This window comes from Ipomoea triloba, chromosome 4 (assembly GCF_003576645.1).
Source record: "Ipomoea triloba cultivar NCNSP0323 chromosome 4, ASM357664v1".
NCBI classification, from domain to species: Eukaryota; Viridiplantae; Streptophyta; class Magnoliopsida; order Solanales; family Convolvulaceae; genus Ipomoea; species Ipomoea triloba.
This window is the reverse complement of record NC_044919.1, coordinates 5,685,291-5,701,719: the sequence shown is the minus strand read 5'-3', so window position 1 is coordinate 5,701,719 and position 16,429 is coordinate 5,685,291. Positions and strand designations below refer to the sequence as shown.

The 16,429-nt window shown below is 33.5% G+C and overlaps 1 protein-coding gene across 2 annotated transcripts; it reads right to left on the bottom strand.

The window, feature by feature from the left end:
* Positions 1 to 961: 961 nt before the first annotated feature.
* Positions 962 to 3,409, bottom strand: LOC116014857. 2 transcript variants are annotated; one of them, XM_031254813.1, is made up of 2 exons: positions 2,618 to 3,409; positions 962 to 2,584 (listed from the first exon to the last, which is right to left on the bottom strand). In XM_031254813.1, the coding sequence occupies exons 1-2, from the start codon at positions 3,395 to 3,397 to the stop codon at positions 1,118 to 1,120; spliced, it is 2,247 nt and encodes a 748-aa protein (XP_031110673.1). In that variant the 5' UTR covers positions 3,398 to 3,409; the 3' UTR covers positions 962 to 1,117. The 2 variants fall into 2 exon arrangements, with proteins under 2 accessions (XP_031110673.1, XP_031110672.1); XM_031254812.1 differs by having other exon boundaries at positions 962 to 3,409.
* Between the last annotated feature and the right edge of the window lie 13,020 nt (positions 3,410 to 16,429).

Below are 16,429 nucleotides of genomic sequence, written 5' to 3'. Positions count from 1 at the left end.
TATTACACAATAATATGAATATCTAAAATCTAAATAAGAAAGGGAAAATTGTAATTTCTTACTTCACTTATAGACCAATTATAAATGTCGCACCTCAATTCTAAGTGGTATAAATATTGTTCCAGAATTGTTTAAACGTGTGTATATATATATTGCTCATCCCCGTTCAAAAAATTAAGAATTCAGGGCAACATTTATAATGAGGATGGACAATATGTAAACATGTTCAAATAATTCAATAACAACATTTATACCGCTTAGAATTGAAGAGTGGCCTTTATAATTGGCCTATAAGTGAGGGACATAAATTACTACTTTTTCAAAAAAAAAAAAAAAACAAAACTTATCAGATTGAATCAATGTTATTACACATGATTTATGTTTGCATTTTTATGCTTTATTGACTGTACATGTTTGCATTTTTATGCTTTATTGACTGTACATTGCGCTGCAAATATTTTATTATCATTTTTATCAAACTAATTATCTTACAATATTAAACTTCCATTAGTTTACAATATTAAACTTCCATTGGTTTTTTTTAATGTTACCATAACTATGTTTAATCATTTACCATATCTAAAACCATAATTATATTTAATCATTTACCATCCTTAAAATTCTTACCCTAACAATTATCAATCATACTGTAATTATTACCCAAATTATCAAAGTTAATATAACATGAATTCTACAACAATGAATTTTTTAAAAACTTTTATACTATTTTTAAAAAAATTGAAAATAAAAATTACACTTTTTGTCTAAGATAATTGTATAACGTGTCCCTAATTGTTGGTCATGCTCACTTTTCGTCCCTGGCCGACGAACTAACAGAAATGAATGCAAAATCTGGCTCTAAAAACACGTTTGTGGGGATGACGGAGAAGATTATGCCAAACATCAGGTGACGCCTTTGTAAACAAGAAAGCAATAGGGCTTGAGATTGGTAACGAATAGAGACCACCAGAACAATACTTCCTTGGTATCGAGATCCTTCACAAGAAAATGGGAAGGGTGAAACTCAAGAAAGACTCAATTATCAGCAGTGAAATGCTGAACATACAATAAAGAACCTGGTGATACCATTGAAACCTAAAGCAAGAACACTACAAAATCAGTCAAGAACAGCAAGCTTCTTATACTCTTCCCCAGAAATGGCAAGCTCCATGACTTCCTCAGGGTTCACAATGCCACCATTTTCCAAGAAGATGGTCAGCAGATTCTTGGAGAACCCACTCACCAATGCCACACCACTCTGGTTGGCCAAAACAGGAGTGGACTGTGAAGCTCTGAGGTTCCAGAACACAACTTCTGGAACATTCTTGAAGCCCTTCTCCCTGAATTTCCTCTGTATCACTTCATAATCAGTCTCCCAAGAATTTTGTGAACTCCGTGTCACTAAAAACATGTCATTATAATCAAACACCCTCCTAACCTGGTCGAACTCCATGTCACTAAAAACAAACACCCTCCTAATCATTTGTTCCTCGCTCAGATTCCCCTCCACTGCAATCTCCAAGATCCTATCGAACGCTTTCTGGAAATTTGTGTTCATACCGCAGTCCATTGTTTTGACAAATTCAGTCTTTTCCTGCAGGGTTTCGCCCTCGATTTTATGAAGCTGAGGATCTGCACTGAAAGTGATCACGCTTCCCTTCCATGGTTCTTCGCTTAATTCAGAAACTAAGATTCCTAATGCCACACAGACTTCCATAGGTATTCCGAACATACTCCCAGACACATCACATATAGCAATGCAATTACTCAACTTCCCCTTCTTCGCAAGATCATCCACTATTCTTTTCCACTGCAGCTCGGCAACCTCTGCAACTTCTGCCTCCTCCGGGTCTGCACGTTGCAATGATTTTATGATCTCATGGGGAAGCAATGCCCCGGCTGCAATCTTTGCCTCCCCGGTATTCACCTTCCTAAGGTACTCCCTAAACCTTTCGTTATCGTGCTTCGCAAACTTCTTCGTGTAGTTCTTCATTGCAACCGAGGCCACTCGCTTGTAAGGCAGCACGTTCCATTGTTTGGCACTCATATACACCTCGGGCAACTCCAATGCCTTGTGCAAAGGCACAAGAACTTGTTTTCTCAGTCTGTCCCTCACCTTATAAACATAATGTGCCTCCTTTAAGCCCTCATATTCTGTGTACTTATCCCTAGGGAACAACTTTCTTGCAATGCTCTCACAAATTAAGGTGGTCTTATCGTATGATGAAGCAATGGTGGGGCACCATTTTGCAGCCAAGCTGATGTCTCCAAGATTCCCTGACTTCAATTTCTCAAGATCAGCCTCTAGCATTTCTGCAAAAAGATCGGAAATTTTGTCATGTAGTAACCTGTATTTTTCATCAGTAATGTATGTTTGTAAACCCTTTACTGCCTTGTTTAGCTCTCTCTGCTTTCTTAAAACCCTTGCTTTCTCCTTCTCAGCCCTTGCTTTCTCCTTCAAAGCCATCAATTCCTCCGGAGTTTTCTTGATTTTCTCCTTCTTAGGCTTCAATTTCTCCAAATTCTTCTTGATTTTCTCCTTCTCAGCCTCAGCCAACAATTCCTCCTCCCAATCCTTCTCCATTTGATCCTTTTCCTCCTCCCAATCCTTCTCCATTTCATCCTTCTCAGCCATCAATTCCTCCGAATCCTTCTTGATTTCATCCTTCTCAGACATCAATTCGTCCGAATCCTTCTTGATTTTCTCCTCCTCCTCCTCATTTCCCTCATCATGATTCTCATCATCATCATTCTCTTCACTACCATAAACTCCATCACTATAAACTTCATCATCATTCTCATCATCGTCATCCGAGTAAAAGAATCTCCGGCGTCCACGAAGAGACCTCCTCCGTCTCCGGCTCGAATTCTCCCTCTGCTCCTTCTCAAATTTCCTCACATAGGGTCCTTCCAAAATCCTATACAGAATTTCAAGAAAATCTTTAAAATACCCAAATTCAGCAAGGGCCTTGAGATTACCAGCGAGAGTTTTGGGGTGGTTGTAGTGGAGCCAAAGCGCCGCCAAATAAAACCCTTCCTTGTCAGACTTGCCGGTCCCCCTCACTCCCCTGAGGTTACAGATCAGCTTCAGAGTGGTCAAGGGATTGTGGGCCCACGCCACATCGACCCGCCCGATCAATTCCTGCGGCGGCGTGTTCGGAACCACGTGGAAGAAAAAGTCCAAGCATGGGTTTCCGGTGGAGAGGAACGTGGCAGAGCCATTCTCGGTGAAGCCCATCAAAGGGTTCGGGTCGGGCTGAACCCCCTGGGGTTTGGTAGATGAATCGGAGCCATGGGTATCGACGGGTGGAGTGTTGGTTTCGCCGCCGTGATCGGCGACGGATGAAAGCTTTGCACGGTCGATCTCAGGTGGACCGAGGAGTTGAATGGGAGCCATTAGAGGTGCGATTTAGATGTTGAAACTAGTATGATTATGGTACGAGTTTACAGATCTCTCTTAGTTAGGATTTGTTCAAAATATTTCGTAATTTGACAAAAAAAAAACTGATAAAAAGTAAAATACACAAATTTAAAATTGTATCCATAATAAATATGCAAATCGTGTGACACCCGGTTGCATGGGAATGGGTGAGTTCGAGCCTCGGTGAAGGCGTTTTTGGCTCTTTGTAACAGAGTTAATATTACTAAAAAAAAAATATGATTTTTTATTACATAACAAATATTATATGTTTACTACTAAATATTATCTAAATATTTTTTTAATCTAAATAAATCTAATCAATCTATAAATAAAATAAACATATGGTTTACCATTATAACTTCTATTATATATCTTATTCCATTATTATTACAATGCACATGCATTCGCAATATTTTTCTTTTAATATTCATCAATGGTAATAATATATGTAGACATTATATATTGGAGTAATATATAATAAATAAATTTGATTTCATTTAGATTTTAATTAGTAAGGATTAATTAATAATTTTTAAAATATAACTACCAAATTTATGAAAATGCTTTACATTATTATTATTGGCATTAATCTACTATAATTATTAAGTCATTTTTTTTTATACTTTTCCTAATATAATTTCTATCTAATGTTGACTAATATATAAATCATACATTTCAAGATTTTTTTTAGCTTACCATTATATCTTTAATATTGTTTGTGCAGGAATTTCACAAATGATGATTTTTTTTTTTATTAATAGTAGTATCTGAGTATTCAAATTATTATTATTGGTGTAAATAATAATTAAAAAATTATTCTTTCTTATAAAATTACGCAGAATTTGTTTCCATTATTCTCACAATTCTAATAGTTTAATTATTCTCAGAATTTGGTAAATAAAATTTTGTTACCAATTAAACTTTATTTTTTTTTACAAATTAATTAATAATATTAGTTTGTGCAGGAAAATTGAATTGGTGGATTTTACTTTTATTAATAGTATTGATACGTGAATATATAAACAATATTATCAATTAACAGATATTAGTTAATTTCCATTTTACATTTTCTTACCAAATAAACTTTATTAATTGTTTGACTAATAAAATATTTAATTAATTGATTACAAAAGTTTGGGCGAAAAAATGAAATAGTACGATTTTACTTATATATATAGTATATAGATTACAATTAAATTATTTATCATTTTTCCATATTTATTTTAGTAATAATATAATTAAATAAATCATATTACATATCGATCTTTTAAAGATAATTGTAGAAAAAATGAGTCATATATTATTCAATTAATTGATGAGTAATACTTTTGCATTAATCTTATAATCAAATAAATGTACGCGTTTAATATTATAATTTTCTTTTATAATTTTTCTTTAATTTTATTATAGAAATATATAATAAAAAAAATTTATCCGTGCATCACACGGATAATTGGGAAATTATTTGCTCGAATTCAAGCAAATATAACATCAAAAAACATAATCGATCCAACTGATTTCATCAATTGCAGTATATAATATTTGATGTTATAATTTATATAATTGTATATCGATCCAAATCTTCTTAAAATATTATAACAAACTTAATTTCATGCAAGGCATGGGTGAAAATACTAGTTATATAATAAAATGGATTCTGCAGTTCATGAGTTCTAACTTGTTTTTCTCTCTTTTTCTCTGTATTGTTTTGAGCATATAAGCAGACGATTGATTTCACAAGATTCGCACACGAGAATATAGTCATAATCTATTAGTTTTGCATTGTATGCCTGTTTGTTTACACTATTGAATCACACACTTAATTTATGATGCTAAGAACCTGGTGATACCATTGAAACCTAAATTGTTTGGCTTCTCTATTGGGTTTTGATGAGTATTCTTAGAGTTCATTAATTTCTTCTTTGTTATCCTCACCTATCTCCATATGATTAATTTATATTGAGTTTTTGTGTGATAATGTTTTTCAAAGAGAAAGCAAAGCTCTCAAATTATTAATTGCGAGATGAGCTTGGAAGCTTAAGAGGTGTCATTAAGCATCTCGGTGATTTATTAAACTTGAAAATACAAAGTTTATTGTTGATAAATAAGCAACATTTCATATCAGAAGAGAAGGAATATAATTGATCGACTTTAATTTGCAACAACAAATATGGTCAGCAATCTCGACCTTGAGAAAGGTAAGTATTTTTGTTGCAAAAGAAAATATTTATATATGCATATATTTATGTGATAAATGTTTATTGTGTGTGACTGATCATATTCTCTTGAAGTATCACATGATTAAACCTAAAAGAGTAATAATCATCATTGTGTGATAATTTTGACTATGACTATTGTTTAAGTGGCCGGGTTATATGCCATATCTCTTTGCATCCGATTGATGCCTAGATTTTGAAAGTTTAATTGAAATATATAATATTGTGATACACTTTCTTGATGCGACCACTGCATACATTGTATGGTGGGTGTACTTATTGTCAAGTGACAAATTGTTGTTGTGTCACAAATTGCCCTCTTATTCCTTTTTGGGTATATCAAGGGTTTTCACCATCGAATACAATGACTAATTAATCCCACTAGTAAAAAGAAAAACATACGAGACTCACTTTTAGCCATGGTTTTTAAAAGAACGGTAGTATATTGTTTAAAAAAGAGTTAATACCTCCAATGGTCTTCTAAGTATTAGCAATTTACTAGCTATGGTCCCTCGACTTTTAAATGGCCTTCAATTATCCTCCAAGTTTTAAAAATAACCACCCGTGGTCCTTTTAGGACGTCTCGTGGTCATTTTAAACTCGCGTTATTTTAAGAATTAGGACCACGTGTGGTCATTTTTTAAAACTTGGAGGACTATTGGAGGTCATTTAAAAGTCGAGGGACCACAACTGGTAATTCGTTAATACTCGGAGGACCATGGGAGGTATTAACTCTTTAAAAAAATTCACGGTGACAATTTCGCAAATAATTGATCAAAAATCCGCTACCATTCCTAACTGGAACGTGAGCGAAAAGTTTAAAATAAAATAAAAAATCTTTTTAAATTCGTCACCGTTTCAATTAGAAACGGTGGCCGAAGATTATTATATATATAACCCTAATCTCGTATTTGCCTCACCAGTCCATCAGATCTAAGATCTACCTTCTCACCAGATTTGAGATCTACCTCCATCGCCACCTCTCACTCTCACGCCTCCATCGCAGGTAGTACTTTCGTTGCTTACTATTTGTTTTTGTTTTTTTTTTTGAACTTATAGGCATATATCTATAACTATACACTGTGGATATATGGGAGCAATCAAAAATTCTGTCGAGTGATAAAGAATTGGTTAGGAAAAATATCTTTGATTGTGTTGCTGAGGTGCCTCCATTGTTGAGGTAATAAAAATAATAAAAGCTTTTGTCTAGATGTTTCATTCATTCCTTCTAGAGATCTTGCCGTCCAGATCGCTGAAATGGGACAAGTTTAGTGACGGGGAGGGCAGTGAAGTGGAGAGGACCGGCTCGGGTTCAGTTGCGATGACAAAGGAGAAGAGAAAGAAGAAGAAACGGGCTAAGAAGAAGCGACCCGATTCGAATGGGGAGGAGGAAGGGGTTGGGGTTGGGGTTGTGAAAGAGAAGGAGAAGGAAGATGTCTATACCCATTTACGACGTCGTCCAGTGTGACTCAAAGTTCTAATGATTTGAGTGTTTGAGTGTTAGCTCTACATTCGTGACATACCAAATTTTCTTTCTCCTTCTCTTTCACAACCCGAACCCCAACTCCTTCCTCCTCCCCATTCGAATCAGGTCACTTCTTCCTAGCCCGTTTCTTCTTTCTCTTCTCCTTCGCCACCTCCCTCCTCGCAACTGAACCCAAGCAGTGAATGAAACATCTGGGCAAATGCTTTTATTATTTTTATTGCCTCAACAGTGGAGGCACCTGAGCAACACAATCAAAGATATTTTTCCTAACCAATTCCTTATCACCAAGCAGAATTTTTGATTGCTCCCCTACATTCACAGTGTACAATTATAGATATATGCCTATAAATTCAAAATAACAAAAACAAATAGTAAGCAATGAAAGTAGTACCTGACATCAGTTTGAATCACCAACACATCTAGTGAGGTAATGGGCCATTTGGGAAGTCATCATTGGTGAAGGTATTGTCTCCTGCTTCTGCTTCTTATCTCTTTATAAATGGATATCATATCCAATGTATCGTGTCGCCCCCACTGGTCCGCCATATATGAAGTGGATGGTCTGTTTCTTGTTCTGTCTTGGCTCTTCTTCCAACTCCTCTCCCTCCATAACCTAGTTGTACTTCCTATTCTTTATGGTAGAAGTGGATGGCTTGGAGCCATCACCCTTCCAACACACATTCTTGGGTCGATTCGGTTGTTGTTATTGTTGTTGTCACTCTTTCACAAAAATGGCCAAAGTATTCCCTCTGGATTATATCTTCTATCTCTTCAAGATGATGTATTCGTCTCTGTCATGACCTATCAGTGGAATCGATTATATTTAGATTGGTCAACCTTACACATTGTTTACTTCTTTCTTCCATATAACTATGGAATACATTATACTCTCTTTCCTGGTTTGTTTAATAGTGCAGAAGTGAGAAATGTTTTTCTTGTGTTGAATGTCGTCAGAGAAGTACGACAAGAAGCTGTTTCACAGTTCGGTGAAGTTTCGAATTGATCCGTCAAGGAGTATGTTGTACCAATCCCGAGTTCCATCTAGTGTGGACATGAACGACCTACACATACATGAGTGCATCATCCACCCCAATCATCACTCTATCTACTTTGTATCATGTCATGTGTGCACATATGTGGAAAGTTTTTATGTGAGCCTTGATTGTTAGAAGTTTGAAGTCTTTGGGGAGGGGAGCATTAACAATTGCTTAATTACACATATTTTTAATAATTTATTTCTATTTATTTTTCTTGTATCTAGTATATTTTTTTACATTATATTCATCATTGATGTTTGATTAGGGTAATTCAAGTGTCCATGGAAAACTAAAATAATCCTCTAAAACTTTTGTTTTTGGTGATTTTACAGATTTAGGATAAATCAATTCAAGGACAAAAAGGAAAGCATAATTTGATACACCAGGGAAATGGCAGTGTCAGAGTCGTATTGCCTGAGTGTGATGTCTACTTGACATGCTTGGTATAAGAGCAATCCCTATCCCCTTTATAATTTTTGTTTCTTGGTCTTTTGTATGACATGGAGGTCATGAGAGGGATGATGTGGATGAGAGAGGAGAAATCAGAGAAAACAGAGGAGAGAGATAAAAAATAAATTTACAGTAAGTTGGTTTTTTGTGGGGTCCAAGAAGAAAAGAAAAAATAGTTCATGCTGATGTTTTCTGCGTGTACTATAAACAAAGTGCACCCAGTCAGCGCACCCAGTCAGCGCGTGCAATTCGACACGTTAACCATTCATTTTTTAAAAAATAAACTTTTCTAACAATTCTTTTTCTTGTTTTTTTTTCTTTTTTTTTTCCTCCCTCATTCTCTCCTACTTGGTTACTAAAAATTTACGGAAAACCCACTTGCTCTAAGAGCAACCATATCAGTTTCACATTTTTAGGTTTTTTATGAGCCAACAATGAGAGAGGAGAAACAATCAGACGAAGGAAAAAAATAGAAAAAAATTCTAACGGAATTTAAAAATAAAAAAGGGAAGAGGAGTTGCGTCAATCAATATATGCACGACACGTGTCCGTCTCGGTGCACTCCCTCCTGCACTTTATGCGCAGGATTCTCATTTGTTTTACTTCTTCTCTCACATGGTGGGCCCCTCAAAAAACCTTAACTTGTGCACTTTAATTATTATATATTAAATAACAGTATTTTAAAATATGTAAAATATTATTATTAGTGCAACTGGCTGTGCGTGTGTAATATTTATATTTACATAATAATACGATTACCGTGAATTTGGAAAATATATTACCATGAATTACGTTATTATCGTAAGAATTACCGTATAATTTATGCCCATCATGAGAATTAGGTATAATTTATGAAATTGGAAATAATATTATCAATTAATAAATATTAGTTAATTTGCATATAACATTTTCTTACCAATTATCTATACTATTAAAGTTGAAGAGGGGGATTTACTTTTATTAATAGAAAAGAAATAGATAGATTAATAATTAATAATAAGAGAATAGAATAGATAGATTAATTATTTTATTAGTGTATACTAAATTTATTAAATATTAAATATATTTCTTCAAAATTGATTTTCATTCCTTATCCTATTTTATTTATTGATATTTTTAATAGACACCATTTAAGAATGAATATATTCTATATTTATTATTCCATTTCATTACGAAAAAAAATAAAGTTATGGCATTTAATGTACTTATTATTACACCCTCTATCCCATTGTATTTATACTTTAAAAAAATCATTTTACTTGTATTATTTACTCTTCATTGTGCAAATTAATTATTTTTCTTTAACAGGAATATCAATTTGTATATACTAAAATTACTATTATTTTATATTAAATAATAATATTTATGAATATAATTAATTAATTATTATTCACAGAATTTGAAAACAATAATATTACCAATTAGGAAATTATATTATAGAATACCATATATAATATTCGCAAATTATATCGTGGACCGTGGTCCACAATGCATTGTGGACCGCGGTCCCAAAATGACATCGTTTTGATTAATGAAAACAGACGGATGAATTCGCGCCACTCACTTTCTTTTCATATATACTGCACTTTCTTTTCATATATACTGCAGTTACATTTCAACACAACTGCAGTTACTTTTTGATATAACTACAGTTTCATTCGATAATATAAAAACACAAAAGTGAAACTGTTATTCAGTATCTGTTCATATACACTGCAGTTACATTTCAACACAACTACAGTTACATTTTGATATAACTACAGTTTCATTCGATAATATCAAACACAAATGTGAAACTGTTATTCAGTATCTTTTCATATACATTGCACTTTCTTTTCAACACAACTACAGTTACTTTTTGATATAACTACAGTTTTATTCGATAATATCAAAACAAATGTAAGGCAATATCTTTTGGAATGAACTGTAGTGTCAATTACGGGGCTCCATCTCCCACTTACTAAAACGACGTCGTTTTGGGACCGCGGTGCACAATGCATTGTGGACCGCGGTCCACGATATAAGAACTGTATAATATTACCAATTATGCTATTATGTTATTACCTAATTAATATGTTTTTTCTACACGGTATTATGTTATTACGTTAATCCATGAATATAGAAACAATATTATCAATTAATAGATATGGAGTATTAGTTAATTTCCATTTTACATTTTCTTACCAAATAAGCTTTATTAATTATTTGACTAATAAAATATTTAATTAATTGATTACAAAAGTTTAGGCGAGAAAATGAAATAGGAGGATTTTACTTTTATATATAGTATGTAGATTAGAATTAAATTATTTCTCATATTTCCCATATTTATTTTAGTAATAATATAATTAAATAAATCATATTACATATCGATCTTTTTAAGATAATTGCAGAAAAACGAGTCATATATTATTCAATTAATTGAGTGATACTTTTGCACTAATCTTATAATCAAATAAATATGCGCGTTCAATATTAGAATTTTTTATAATTTTTCTTTAATTTTATTATATAAATTGCATTGCACGGGTAATTGAGAAATTATTTGCTCGAATTCAAGCAAATATAACATCAAAAAACATAATCAATCCAACCAATTTTATCAATTTCATTATATAATATTTGATGTTATAATTTATATAATTGTATATCGATCCAAATATTGAAAAAATATTATAACAAAATCAATTTCATGCAAGGCATGGGTGAAAATACTAGTTATCTAATAAAATGGATTCTGGAGTTCATGAGTTCTAACTTGTTTTTCTCTCTTTTTTCTCTGTATTGTTTTGAGCATATTAGCAGATGATTAACTTCACAAGATTCGCACACGAGAATATAGTCACAATCTATTAGTTTTGCATTGTATGCCTGCTTGTTTACACTATTGAATCACACACTTAATTTATGATGCTAAGAACCTGGTGATACCATTGAAACCTAAATTGTTTGGCTTCTCTATTGGGTTTTGATGAGTATTCTTATAGTTCATTAATTTCTTCTTTGTTATCCTCACCTATCTCTGTATGATTAATTTATATTGAGTTTTTGTGTGATAATGTTTTTCAAAGAAAAAGCAAAGCTCCCAACGAGGACACTACAACAACCTCTAGTCCTGTCAGATATTCGATTAAATGTAGCAGAGCGTGGAGTTTGCTTGGAGAAAATGCAAGAATATTATCCATGTGCAAAGCTTAGACACATGGGTTTTCATCAGAAGGTTTTGGGGGAATGCACTTGTTGATTTATAATCAGATTAAAATGTTTGTATTGTGTCTCATTTTGCAAATGATTATGAGGTAGATACTTGGCCATCGAAGAATAATATGTATACATATGCATAATCACTGACGTATCCAGGATTTTTTTTGAGGGGACGAAGCACAATGTAATATTGTACAGAGTCCACAGTCGCCTTTACTGAGACTCGAACTCACTCATTTCCATGTGGAAGTGTAAACCAACTGCCACAAGGTTCAAATACAAATATCATCCATCCTTAAGATGGAAACTGCTTCTAATGCTGGGCAATCTTATTACATACGAATAAATTGTTAAATTACAAAATACATTATAAATATTGTTGGATATAGGCGGAAAATAAAACGTATCAAAACTTTATAAAAATATTCATAACGCTATGTAAAACATAACTAATTTGATAAAATAATTCAAATAGAAAATACATTATAAATTATACATCTTATTATTAATATATATATATATATATATATATATATATATATATATATATATATATTAAAAAAATAATTAATTTGATAAAATAATTCAAATAGAAAACACATTATAAATTATACATCTTATTATTAATATATATATTAAAAAAAGAAGAAATCTTATTATTAATATATATATTAAAAAAAGAAGAAAGCTATATATGTACGTATACAATTATAAAGCAACAGAAAGCAAAGTGTTGGGCTTAGGATTTGAACCCTCGCCATTTTCTAGACAAAACTGCACACCTCCCAACTCTGCAAGCTTAACAATTGTTTATTTTAATTTGTTTATATATATTTATATATAAAACATGTACTATATATACATATATACATACAAAGGCTATATATGGAGTGGGGGTGGGGTGAGTGGGGGCAGCTGCCCCCACAGTGGTTCCGTCTATGTGCATAATATTAAATTATCTTGGATATTCCTATAAATTGTTGATACTACTGTATCTCACATAAATTATTAATTGCGAGATTAGCTTGGAAGCTTAAGAGATAACAAGTTTGTTGTTGTTAAATAAGCAACATTTCATATCAGAAGAGAAGGAATTGATCGACTTTAATTTGCAACAACAAATATTGTCAGCAATCTCTTGAGAAAGGTAAGTATTTTTGTTGCAAAAGAAAATATTTATATATGCATATATTTATGTGATAAATGTTTATTGTGTGTGACTGATCATATTCTCTTGAAAAATGCTTATATCACATGATTAAACCTAATAGAGTAATAATCATCATTGTGCGATAATTTTGACTATGACTATGACTACTATTGTTTATGTGGGTTATATGCCATATCTCTTTGCATTCAATTGATGCCTAGATTTTGAGAGCTTAATTAAAATATATAATATTGTGATACACTTTCTTAATGTGACCAGTGCATACATTGTATGGTGAGTGCACTTATTATCAAGTGACAAATTGTTGTTGTGTTACAAATTGCCCTCTTATTCTTTTTTTTTTTGGATGTACCAAGGGTTTTCGCCATTGAACACAGTGACTAATTAATCCACTAATACAAAGAAGAACATATGAGATTCACTTTTAGCCATTGCTCTTAAAAGAACGGTAGTGTATTGTTTAAAAAATTCGTGGTAGCAATTTCCTAAATAGTTGATCAAGAATCCGTAACCGTTAGTTGTTCGATGAAACATACGCGGTTTAAAAAAAAAGTTTTTACTTCCCGCCACCGTTTTAGGCGGGAAGTTTGAAAAAAAATCTTTTTAAATCCGTCATTGAAACGGTGACGAAATATTATTATTATATATATAAACCAAATCTCATATTTGCCTCACCAATCCACCAGATCTAAAATCTACCTTCTCACCAGATCTGAGATCTACCTCCACCGCTACCTCTCAGTCTCACGCCTCCACCCCCACCGCGACGCCTCCTTCGCAAGTAGTACTTTCATTGCTTACTATTTGTTTTTTTTTTTTGAATTTATAGGCATATATCTACAACTATACAATTTGAATGTAGGGGAACAATCAAAAATTCTGCCTGGTGATAAGGAATTAGTCAGGCAAAATATCCTTGATTGTGTTGCTTAAGTGTCTCCATTGTTAAGGTAATAAAAATAATAAAAGCTTTTGTCTAGATGTTCTATCCATTCCTTCTAGAGATCTTGCCGTTTAGATCGCTGAATGGGACAAGTTTAGTGACGGAGAGGGCAGTGAAGCGGAGAAGAACGGCTCGAGTTCAATTGCGAGGAGGGAGGCAACAAAGGAGAAGAGAAAGAAGGAGAAACGGGCTAGGAAGAAGTGACCCAATTCGAATGGGGAGGAGGAACAGGTTGGGGTTGGATTGTGAAAGAGAAGGAGAAGGAAGAATCGGTATGTCTATATACCTGTTTACGACGTCGTCCAGTGCAACTTAGAGGAAGATTAACCAACACTACGAGGAGCTTGTCAAGATGAGTTTTTTTATTTCAATAGAAGATGCTCTTGTAGTGTTGCTTAATCCTCCTAACAAACGCGTCGTAGTGTTGCTTAATCCTCCTCAGAGTCTCACTAGACGACGTCATAAACGAGTATAGACATATCAATTCTTCCTTCTCCTTCGCTTTCACAATCCCAACCCAATCTCTTCTTCCTCCCCATTCGAATTGGGTCACTTCTTCCTACCCCGTTTCTTCTTCTTTCTCTTCTCCTTTGTTGCCTCCTTCCTCGCAACTAAACCCGAGCCGTTCTTCTCCGCTTCACTGCCCCTCTCCGTCACTAAACCTGTCCCATTTCAGCGATCTGGACGACAAGATCTCTAGAAGGAACGAATGAAACATCTAGGCAAAAGGTTTTATTATTTTTATTTCTTCAACAATGGAGGCACCTGAGCAACACAATCAAGGATGTTTTGGCGGACCAATTCCTTATCACGAATTTTTGATTGCTCCCCTACATTCACAGTGTATAGTTATAGATATATGTCTATAAATTCAAAAAAAGAAAAAAACAAACAAATAAGCAATGAAAGTAGTGCCTGCGGTGGAGGTGTCGCGGTGGAAGCGGAGGCGTGAGAGTGAGGGATGGCGGTGGAGGTAGATCTCAAATATGGTGGACTGATGAGGTAGATCTGAGATCTGGTAATTTTATATAATAATCTGGTTATTTAGGACGTTGAATTTGGCTATGAATATGATCAATATAATGTCGTATTGTTTTACATGTGAAACTATATTAGAACTATAGAACGACAAAATCAATACAAGACTCCATCAGCTTTTTATTAGGCTAGTCATCTTGTACTCTAGTAGAAATACATGACAAAATAACACTAAATAGTGTGAGTTTCTTTGTTTTCTACGATAGTCACATTGTACTCCAGTAGTAGTACATGAGAAAATTATACTAAGTGTTTTGAGTGTCATTGATTTTTGAAAGATAATAAGTTTTTGTGGGAATATACTAGCTGAGTTCTAAACCTTCCCTACTTGGACAGTACGTGTACCTGGTCATTGGAATGTTCTTCTAATAAGGTATGGAAGACCTCAAATGAGGATTAATATTTGGGTGACTAATGACTCATGAAGGAAGTCTTAAATTTTTGTATTTAGTGTTATGATATTCCATCAAATATATTTTATTATCATGTCGCAAGGTTATACATGGTATAATGATTTTAAATGCTATGCGCTTGAAAGCTAGAAGTGAATCACATTGTAACACAAAAAGTGAAACTGTATATATTCACAAAATCGAGTTACAGTGTGTGTAATTTAAGGTGCATGTACAAAATCTCTGTATATTCCTCTGATTTTTCACTGACGTGTTTTACTAAGTGCCTCCGGGTTTCAAGTGGCGTAGCCTCCGGGATTCAAGTGACGCGGACGTGGCCTTCCGGGATTCAAGTGACGCCGACGTGGCCTTCCGGGATTCAAGTGACGCAGACGTGGCCTTCCGGGATTCAAGTGGTGTGATTTGGAAACGTCAAGCTTAAAAATAATCAACTCTGCAAAGCTTCAAGGTACCTTCAATGCCTTCAAGATAAAAAATAATCAACTCTGCAGAGCTTCTAGGTACCTTCAATGCCTTAGAGATTTAGGATAAATCAATTCAAGGCGAAAAAGGAAAGCATAATTTGATACACCAGTGAAATGGTAGTTGGATTGCACATATTATATTTATGCGATACCAAATTAAAGCATGTACTCCATCTTAACTAAAAGTCTAAGCTAATAGTTGGATTGCACATATTATATTTATGCTCACAGTATTGGACGAGAGAGGAGAGAAAAATGAATTTACAGTAAGTTGGGTTTTTGTGCGGCTCAGGAAGAGAAGAAAAAATAGTTTATGCTCATGTTTTCTGTGTGTACTGCACACAAAGTGCACCCATTTAAAAAATAAACTTTTCTAATAGCTCTTTTTTTTTTTCCTCATTCTCTACTACTTGGTTCCTAAAAATTTATGAAAAAATTATTACTAATGAGTTTGCTCTAAGAGCAAACATATCAGTTTGGCATTTTTTAGGTTTTTTATGAGCCAACAGCGAGAGAGAAGAAACAAAGAGAAGAAGGAAAAAAAAAAAAAAAAAAAGTTTGACGGAATTTAAAAATAAAAAAGGGA